This window comes from Panthera tigris, chromosome X (genome assembly GCF_018350195.1).
Source record: "Panthera tigris isolate Pti1 chromosome X, P.tigris_Pti1_mat1.1, whole genome shotgun sequence".
Taxonomy (NCBI): domain Eukaryota; kingdom Metazoa; phylum Chordata; class Mammalia; order Carnivora; family Felidae; genus Panthera; species Panthera tigris.
The window spans coordinates 11852134-11863065 of NC_056677.1; the positions used below are offsets into that span (position 1 = coordinate 11852134).

A 10932-nucleotide genomic window follows, 5' to 3' on the forward strand; every position below is an offset into this window, starting at 1 on the left:
AGGTTTACCTTTGAGGGCATGCAAAATAAGCCTAATCCCTCTTAACACTACTGCAACTCCTATCCCTGAAAACGGCCGGATTTCCTTGATAGACAAGAAGCTTCTCTAACACAGTAAGGATCCCAGCAACCCAACAGAAAAAAATAGGCCAAGGATATAAATATGTAAGGTAAACAAATACTTAAAAATGAAAACAAAAACATAACCTCGCTCAGCTAGGAAAAGGGAAACTTAAAACTACGTTGAAGTATTCTCTTTCATTTATCAAAACGGCAAAGAGCTGGAACAGCGGGATCAGCCTGTGATGTTGGTGTTGCTGAGGGAAGCCTGGCACCCCCACACACTGCTGTGCTAACGTTGATTGGTACAACCTCCGTGGCAGGTGCCTGATGAAGCCATTCAAGAGTCGTTGTCTGAATACTGGGAAAATGCTAACCTTATAATGGTAAATGAAAAAAAAAAAAAAAAGAAAGAAAACAGCACAATACCAGAAAAAATATACTAGAAGGAAATTCATCCAAACAATAACGATATGTATTTCTGGATGGTAAGACAACATAACAAATGATTGGTTTTGTTGTTGTTGTTGTTTTTGTTTAGTTTTATGAGAGACAGAGAGGGAGACAGAGATAGAGAAGGGCAGAGGGGGAGAGAGAGAATCCCAAGCAGGCTCCACACTCAGCTCAGAGCCCAATGTGGGGCCTGATCCCATGACCTACGCTGAAATCAAGAGTCAGACACTCAACCGACTGAGTCACCCAAGCACCCTTCTAGTTCTGTTCTTTATACTAATTAGCCTTTTCAAAATTTATACCAAGCCTGTAGAAAATGCACCAGGGAGGAGATGATGAGAGCCTATCAGGGGGCCTGGTTCTGAACTGCAGACTTTTAACGTCCACATTAAGAGACAGAAGAATGCTTGCCTTGCCTACACGCCTGGGAAAAACTGATACAGTTGATTCTGGGTATTCCAGGTAGTTATGTTCTATAAAGTTGCCATGACCATCGGATTCACAAACAGTGAACCACTGCTCTTGGGGAAATACAGGGTCTAGTCCCTTTGAGCCTCTAACCACATTTTCAGCAACCGATCAACATAGAACCTTGTTTTATGTGTGCTTCTGTTTAAAGACATCTCACGAGTAGGTGAATCCGTGAATACAGGATTCACAAATAATGAGTAATGGCTGCAATTATAACTCTGCTTTTAGGGAGAATTCTTACTCAAAAGTAAAGGGCCAAATCCCAATATTCAACAGCCGAACGCCTTTGCAGGTGCAAGTTGAGCACCTTAAAATTTATAAATTGCAATTTATAAAGGAAATTAAGTTTCCTTTCCGTAACAGAAAGGAAAGCAATGCGTGTCATGATTCATTTTATTTAATACATTCACTGTGTTAGCAAAAACTCTATTATCCAATTAAATTCAGCCAGTAGTTACTGAGCATCCCCACCTGCAGAACATGGTGATGTGTGGGATTATGTCAGCTGAAGCAATTTACAGTCCTCTTGGCCACGGGCGGGGAGGTTGAGGCCAATTCCTAACTCCAATACACAACAGACAGAATGTGATCGAGGCCACCATAGAGGTCTAACGTGCATGAGACTAGTAAAAATAGAATACTATGGGGACCAAATGAAGGAGAGAGTGTACTCTCTTGGGACTGTCTTATAAAAGATGGTGGAGAGAGTGGCACCTAAAAAGACCTTGAGGGACTGGTACAATGGTAACTGGAGCTGTGCGATGGGAGTGATGAGAATATCCTGGTACCAGAAGCAGAGGAGAATAGTGGGGACATGTGTTCTGGAAACCGGGTCAGAATCCAGCATGGGTGTAGGATAAGTGAAAGGAATGGCTTCCATTACTGCTGTAAGGCAAGACACAATGCCCCCAAAGTGCTAACAGAGAACTGGACGGCCAATGACTAAGTGGGGAACGGAAACCGGTCCAACCACCTTGAGCCTTCATATTGTTTCCAGAATCTTCTTGGTTAACTCAACCTTTACATGGCAGTGGTTAACTCTTTAGCAGTCCATCTTTCACCTCCTTAACCAGAATGCAAACTGGAAGCAAGCAGGGGACCAAGGCTCCTGCTTCCTTAGCCTCTGTCCCTCTGCCCACCACCCACTCCCCAACACAACACACACACACATCTAACCTACAAAGGATTGCCCAACACCAATGTCGGCATGTCACCAGTCTTTAGCAAGTATTTACTCATTCGGTAATTGGCTTTGACAAACACAAGTGAGCCCTGGTCTTCTTCCTAATACAGGTTCTTCTCACGGAGCAGATGGCTACGTTTTCTCGGTAACTGTCCCTGCATTTTCCCAGAACATTTAAATTTTTAAATGTACAGGTATGACCTTAAAATTCTAATTTTTAGGCTATGCTGTATTTCAGCCCTTTGATTCTAGAATTCCTTAGAACTGAATTGAAATACTAATAGTGTTCTTGGATTGTCTTTGGAGTTTTAAATATTACATGAGATTAAACATTTCTGAATTTTCTTGAAGAAAAACAAGTTTTCTACATAAAATTATTTAAATCACACCTTAAATTGTTTCTTCTCTCACAAATTATTTTAATTACATAAATATTTGAAGAAGCCAATCCTTGCTCTTTATTAACTGCACAAATAAAAATGTCTCCAGTGGCACAAATTCAAAGAACATTAAAAACAGCAAATATTTAAATCTGAATATACTTCATGTAAAGTATATGGCTTCCCAGAGTAGCCAGTCCATAGCTAAGACCTTCAGAATTAATTTAACTATTATTCATTGTTTCTAACTCTGAATTTTCTATTAGAAGTGATCACTCAATTTAATTACGGAAGCAAATTTTAAAATACACACTTTTGCAGTCAAATTATTTTACTTACTGTCTCAAAACCTCGATGCGGGTGATCAGGAAATCCACCTGGTCTACCTCCTTTAAATTCGTCAAACAGTAAAAATGGGTCCAGATTTTTCAACTGAAATAAAAATTAAATCCAACAGATTAGACATGCCTTTTAAACCACACTACTGGGGGCTATCTTCATGGACAGATCTAGCAAAACTCACTGAAAACAACGTAGCTGATGAGAATCTTGAAATGAAAATCACTTTCAGGAAAGAATGCCTTATACACGTCCACATGCACACGCGTGCACGCACACACACATGGACTGGAAGTACGTTAAAGAGCCTATTTTACAAAAGGTACAAAGAGGAGATAAACATTTCATGATCATCGAAGATCTAAACGGTCAAGCACAAACAAGATACAGTCTGTATCCTAAGCAGATTCAAAAATCCATGATAGCATACATGCTCTGGAGGAAGGCAATTTAACACATACGAGGGAAGGGGAAGGATCAGGGAAGGTACTTTCAGGGAGGTGGCACCTGAGCTAGGTCCTGAAGTACATGTAGGAGTTAATGAAGTAGAAGGGGGGAGAAGGAAGAACATTCCAAGTAAAAGAGCAGAGAACACTGCTAAGCTATAGTAATTATAATAATCTATCTGTAGCTTCTTTTGGGTTTTCTTTGCAGACATTCAGATTGCCAGTGTATTTACCAATAAGCTTTTGCCCAGCAGTTCACAAATTTTTTGGTTGCATTAGATTAAAGCCGTGGCAGGCTGCAGTTTTTGTGGGGTCTGCTAGGCTTGGCTGGTCTCTCCACATGGCTTATTTTCCATCCCAAGCTGAAACAGTGGCCACTATCTAGGACATGCTGTTCTCATCACCAAGGGCAGGAGCAAATGGGAGCCAAGTCAATAGTGCACAATCACATTAACACGTCCCAGGTCACAGCACGTGACATGGCCAAGCCCAAGGCAGGAGGAGGGCACTTAAACCCTGCCTATGGGACTCCCGGGGAATGCACCTAAAAGTGGGTTTGGAGTGTGTAATCCCATTATGGGGGGCAGTGAATATTTGGGAGTAGTATTCCAGCCAACACCCATCAGCAAATAACTGGGGTCCCCTCCCCTTCGTTTTCAATCCTTACACTTTCTATTTCTTTTCCCTTTTTGCAAGCTAGCGCATCTACAACAATGCTGAGTAGAAACGCTGGTAAGTAGACGTCCTTGCTTTTCCCTGATTTTACATAGATTGCTTTTTCAAGATTCGTCGGCATGCAGGTTGTTTAATACAGGTTTTCTGCAGACTCCCTCCACAAGGTGAAAGAATTCCCCTTCCGTTTCTAGTTTACTAATTTCTTAAACCTACACAGGTGTTGAATTTTATCGAACGCTTTTTCTGCACTGATCGAGATAATTTTTCTCTCCTTTAATGTCTTAATGTTGGTAAATTACATAAACAGATTTTCCAACATTAAACCAAATTTGCTGTGTTCAGACGATCCAAACCTTGTTGTGATATATTATCTTTTTTATATGTTGCTATATTTGCGTAGTTAATATTTTGCTTATGATTCTTGCAAAAATGTTTATAAATGCCATGCAATTATCCTTTCACTTTGCTGTCCTTGTCTGGTCTTGACTGCAAGGCAACGTAGTTTCCTAAAGCGATGTGAGGTCTCCCTGGAGCTTCATCTGGAGGTGGAGAGTTTGTGTTACTGGAGTTATCTATAGTTTCAATATTGGGTGAAATTTGTCTGTAAGATCATCTGGACCTGTTGTCTTTGAGGTAGACTTTTAAAATAGGCTGGGTGGGCCTTTTAGGGAAATTGTTTATTTAAAAAAAAGGGATGGACAGCTGGCACTGATCCTTTTGCCCTTTCCCCTCTTCCTCCTCTCTGCGCCCAAGGGTGAATGGTTACTGTTGCCTCAACAGCTGTCTCGGGCCGTAAGGTGATGCACCAAGAGCACCAAAATGATGAACTAATATAGAATGAGCATGGGTCTCTAATAAGTGGGGAGCCTTCAGGCCCACCCTACACTGCCTACTCTTGGGTTTTCAAAAGAGAAACACAAATCCGTACGTACGCAAACCATTGGTTTTAGAGGCTGCCTTCTGTTACACAGTTGAACCGAATCCTGATATAAGGGTAGTAATGCCTGTGGCAGCAGCCCAGAACCAGCCGAGACTCCACTTTCCCAACACTCAATGAAATGCCAGCCTGTATCAAGGCAATATGGAGGCAGCAGAAGGGAGAGGTCCTGTCAAAGATAAACTCCAATAGCTCAGACTACCTCCCGGGCCTACTCAACCTCTAGACAGGGCTGGGGGGTAACGATGAAAAAGTAGAGGGAAATTGCCAGCATGCAGTTCAAACTGAGATCTCGATTTGGCCTCGAATGGACTTGAGCTACGACTCTATGCTCCCCACCTTGACTCTACACGTAGAGATCCTGATAATGGAGAATGCCATCTACAGAGGCTATACCGATCAGGACCAAGATTAGTCAAGGTTATTTAATGATATTAAGGAACTCTTGGCATTTTTAAGTGTGTAATGGGATTATAGTTTCATTTCTTAAAGCTATTATCTTTTACAGATACCAACTGAAATATTTATAAGTACAATAAAAATGATTCACTTTTAAAATACTTTGAGTGAAGAAATGGTTGGGGGACACAGAGGAAACAAGAATGCCCATGAGTTGATCACTGTGGATGTTGGGTACATGGAGATTCATTATACTATCTTCTCTTCTTTCCTCTTTTAGAAATTCTTCATAATAACAAAATACGTGTAAGAGTGGTCCAAGGAAAATCACACTCCACCAAGGAGTGTCTGGTGGAAGGGGGTGTGGAGCATTGAGGCAAGTGCAAATGAGTGACGGGCTTCCCTGTTTCCCAACAGAAAACAAGCCACTAATGGCATGCTGTGCAATCATTCAAATTCCAGCTTGGCCCACATTTAATCATGATGAAAGGCGTGAGCTGACCCCACTCCTTCTTTACTGTTCATCACCAAAAGGCTCAGTGAGAGCTTTGTAAATTCCTCTGCCTCCACGTTTACCGCCATAGGGAACATGTCACTTAGGGCCACTAATACGAAACACTTGTAAATTCTACACTAAAATAGCTTTGTGCTCCAAAGCGTGTGAGATGTTTCTTCAGAGACAAAGTCCGGGTGCAAAAAGTTTGAAAAGTAACTACCTTGAAGCTAGATTGGTGCTTTCCTTCTCTGCTGACTGGAGAATTAGGGGTTGCGGGGTACTGAAAACTATGGTGACAATCTAAATGGCCAGAAGTAGGTCCAGGAGGAAGACAACAGTGGTATGCCATACACTGGAGCAGGTCATAGCTATTTCAATGATGGTCATGAAGAACTGATAACAACGTGGCAAGTGCGTACATTACTGTGTTCAATGAAAAACCAAGGACACAAAATTGTTTATTTTGTATAATCCCCATGATGTAAAATATACAACTACATGGACACAAAAGGAAACACCCTCTGTCTTAACAGTAATTAAACCAGGGTGATGGCATTAGAAGTGATTCCTATCCACTTACTTTTTTCTTAGGGTAGAGGCATACACAGCAGACCCTCTGAATTAGTAGAATGTGGGTATCTTTAACATTGTTTTGGTGTTTAATTATTTTTGAGAGAGACGGAACACAAATAGGGGAGGAGCAGAGAGAGAGGGAGACACAGAATGTGAAGCAGGCTCCAGGCTCCGAGCTGTCAGCACAGAGCCCAACGCGGGGCTCGAACTCACAAACTGCGAGATCATGACCTGAGCTGAAGTCGGACGCCTAACCGTCTGAGCCATCCAGGTGCCCCAGAATGGGGGCATCTTTAAAGCATAAGTCTTCAGCGAGGGACTCTTAACCGGGTACCATGGATAGAATTCAGGGTGGCTATATACTTGGCTGGGGAAAAAAATTACATCTTTATTTTCACTAACCTCTAACTGAAAATTTCTCTTCTGAATTTTTTTCTAGTAAAATGTATATAACAAAATTTACCATCTTAACTCTTTTTAAGTATACGGTTCAGTGTCATTAAGTACATTCACATTGGTAGGCAAGAGTCACCGGCAGCCATCTCCAGGCTGAAATGCTTTAATCATGAAGACAAAGAATCACAGTAAATGACCAGGACCTGTGACTCCAGAAATCAAAGCTCTTTTCATAGCACATGACAGTGGTTGCAGGTGTACTGAACTATTATTGTTCACGTGCCTCACAGCTTTGCAATTAGGGAGTTCTATGAACTGCCACCAGGTCTTATTGATTATTTAATGCAAAATTACTAGATTGCAAATCTGCTTTGTAATAATGTGCTAACCATATTTCAATATGTTTTCCTTTGTAATCCTATGTATTTTGTTTCACGTGTATAAAAAATATTATTCTGAGAAAGAACTTGTAGGTTACACCAGCCCCCCGCCCCAAGGGGTTGACAAGACAAAAAGAAATTAAGAAACGCTCAGCAGATGTGTTCTGACAGATGGGGTAATTAAAGTATTAGCTACCCCCAACACAATGGGTGTCCGAGTTCCATACAATTGTTCTGTCCGTGATGAGGTCTGGTAGAATTGGATACCACACCCATCTGGCATCTCCCCAACACCCACCACGCATTCAGCCCTTACAAGAATCCTGTTTGCATATATCCTGTTGGAAAACAATGTCTGATGGACCCCAAAACACATTCACAGGTGAAGAGGAAGCTAATGGCAGAAAGAGTATGGGAATATCAGAGCAGAATCTAAGAAGAGGAACCAACCAACCTCATTTTTTAAAAAGAATCCATTTCCCTAATATACTGCTTCCTTTATTCAAAAATATTTGGGGAGGGGGAAGATGTCCAGCATCACTAATCATCAGGGAAATGCAAACCAAAACCACAATAAGATATCACCTCACACCTGTCAGAATGACTATTATCAAAAAGACAAGAAATAACAAGTATGGGGGGGTGTGGAGAAAAGGGAGCCCTTGTGGACTGTTGGTGGGAATGTAAATTGGTGAAGCCACTCTGGAAAACAGTATGGAGGTTCCTCAAAACATTAAAACTAGGAATACCACATGATCCAGTGATCCCACTCCTGGGTGTTCACCCAAAGAAAACGAAAACACTAACGTGAAAAGAGATCTGCACCCCCGTGTTCACTGAAGCATTATTCACAATAGTCAAGACATGGAAACAACCGAAGCGTCCACTGAACGGATAAAGAAAATGTGTGTGTGTGTGTGTGTGTGTGTGTGTGTGTGTGTGTGTAAACACACATACACTATGAAATATTATTCAGCCATGAAAAAGGAGATCTTGTCATGTGCAACAACATGGGTAGATCTTGAGGGCATTATGCTAAGTGAAAGAAGTCAGACAGAGAAAGGCAAATACCATATGATCTCACTTATGTGTGAAATCAAACAATAAATACATAAACCGAGCTCACAGACACAGAAAACAGATTAGTGGCTGTTGCCAGAGGTGGGGGTGGGCGAAATACGTCAAGGTGTTCAAAAAGTACAAACTTCCAGTTAGAAGATAAGTAAGTCCTGGGGATGTGATGCGCAACATGGTGACTATAATTAGTATTACTGTGTTACATATTGGAAAGTTGCTAAGAGAGAAAATCTTAACGGTTCTCATCACAAGAAAAATAAGTTCTGTAACTATGTACGGTGATCGACATTAACTACACTTATTGTCGTGATCATTTTGCAAGACAAGCAAATACCAAATCATTATGTTGGCCACCTGAAACGAGTACGATGTCGTATGTCAATAATATCTCAATGAAAAACAATCTTTCTGGAACCCGGTATGCTGCGCAGTGCTGTGTTCCTTGGGCTATAACCACCATTTGCTACCTTTCTGTGCCAATAAGATTTTCTTTTCCGCAAGTCACCATGCCCCCGGTAATTTTCAAATAAAGCCGCTCTCTCGTGTTGAAAGAGGTCTACCTGACCTAAAATCACCTCATATGAGAGAAGCCTCCATGCACCCCCTCCACCACGAGAGGCCCACAGAGTTGGGTCCCGGTGGTTTTTTCCAAGAACCCAAATCCCTGGCACTGGCTGACTGGCCAACGGTGGACACATGACCCAGGCGAGCCAATCAGATTCTCTCCCCTGGGAATTTGGAAGTGAGCCCTACAGCTACTCCCTGGGGCTGTGAACTTGGGGCTATAAGGTGGGCCCATTTGGCGGGCGTGCACACTGAGGCAGGTAGATCAACCCAGGACAGCACAAGGGAATGCAGAGTAGGGGCACGGACGCCTCCGTTGCACCTTCTGCGCAGGACCTCTGTACCCATGTTAGAGGGACCCACTTTGGGGCGGGGCTGGTCCAGGGGGGACCCTAATCGCTAAGTTTAGAGCTGGACGCTCTGGCACCCCCACAAGGCAGGTCATGATTGTCCCGGGCCCTCTCTTCCCAAGTTAACCCTCACTGTCCCACCAGTGCCTTCTGCCAAAAACACAAATAGCCACCCAACCAGCATACCTCGGGTCTGCCAATGCTTCTTCGGACCCTCGCCCCGACCCCTTCCGACTGCTCCCGGCTGAGCATGGACAGGGTAACCTTCTTGGAGGAGGCCATGTCCAAGTCTAAAAAGAGTGTTCCGATGCTGAGCTGTAGAGGAGAGAGGGCCAGAGGGGGAACAAAATAAAAGACAAATCATAAAGGAGGGCACATCCAAGGACTATGAAATAAAGGGTACTAAATTCAGACCTGCCCCAAATATTAACAGCTACAGTATATGGACTGTTTCCTCCGTACAAGACCTGGGTTAGGTCATCTAAAATAATGTTGGGGACCATGTATGGTACTAACTAGGTTCCCAGCACCCCACTAATTATTTGCAATCGTTACCTCATGCAATCCTACAGCCATCACTTACCAGGTTTAGCAATAACAGTTCGGCCGGGCACTTACTAACCTCTAATGAGCGCTGTATCCGCTTTATCTCATTGCAATCTCTCAAGTCCCGCCAGGGAGGTGCCACCATGAGGTAGAAAGATTTACGTGGTGACACACGGAACACGAAGGAAATCCGTGAGGTCTGTGACTCTCACCGGAACACGCCAAAGATCTTGGCACTGAAAGGATCTTCGAGGGTCACCAAATTCAAAGACCCATTTTTCCCCGCAGTTCACGGGCAACTTCAGTGGCAAGAAATCTTTGAGCTTTGTCAGGAAGTCTTCAGGAGCACGGAAACCCCTGGGTGTCCCTGCCAATGCATCCGGTATTTCAGGACCAATCTACACCCCGCCTTTAGTATTCAAAAGCGTTTTCTCTCGGCGGGGCCTAAGTTCTGCCGACTGGAGTATCACAGAACCAGTAATGATCAATCCCTTTTTCACTTCAAATGCTTGCAGACAGCAGTGCCACCAAATCCCTAAAACTCTTCTTCAAGCGAAACACAATCCACTCCTTCAAAGATCCCAACTCAGACCTAGAGAGTCGCTTTAGCAAGAAGCAGAGACTCCAGAGCCGGAGAGCCTGGGTTTGCATCCGGGCTTCACCCGGTCCCAGCTGTGCGACCTGAGGCCACCTGCTAAGCCTCTGTGTTCCTCAGTTTTTCCATTTGTGAAATAGGGGTAAGAAGCCTGCCAACCTCAACGGGGTGTGGTCGGCGCTCTAAGAGTGTTAGCTGCTGTCACTCAGAGCCCTCCACTCGGCCACGCCCCCCTAGTCAGTCACCACGCGTCCTCCCGGGGGCAGGCAATCGGTAAATACTTCCTGGGTGCTGGACAGGGGGGGTTCCGAAATGAGCTTAATCCTCAAAGCCGTCCAGAACTGTCATCACACACGTACAAGCAAGCAGGAAGGGTCTCGCCCCTACCTCTCTGCACTACTTCGAGGTCCTTCCGGACTCCCCGCCCGGAAATCCGAGGCACCCGAACCACGGACGCGGCGCTTACCGGATCGCAGTGCTTTGCCGCCAGGAAAGCCGCCTCCCACCTTCGCCAAACGTCAGGGTCCTACTTAAGCGTCCGCCGGCAGCTCCCGGGAGCCTGGGCCGGGAGTCTACGGCGGGCCGGGGAGGGCGGGGCCCCGCGCGGCGCTCC

General features: G+C 44.0%; 1 protein-coding gene across 5 annotated transcripts in view; it reads right to left on the minus strand.

The window, feature by feature from the left end:
* Positions 1 to 10932, minus strand: part of PIR (pirin) — an 89172-nt gene extending 78240 nt beyond the window's left edge. The window contains exons 1-3 of one of the 5 annotated variants that reach the window (XM_042973775.1): positions 10707 to 10795; positions 9365 to 9493; positions 2886 to 2978 (exon numbers count right to left, since the gene is read on the minus strand). In XM_042973775.1, coding sequence (XP_042829709.1) covers positions 2886 to 2978; positions 9365 to 9460 — 189 coding nt within the window. In that variant the 5' untranslated portion in view covers positions 9461 to 9493; positions 10707 to 10795. The other 4 variants (XM_007090063.3, XM_007090064.3, XM_015541033.2 and 1 more) reach the window with 4 other exon arrangements.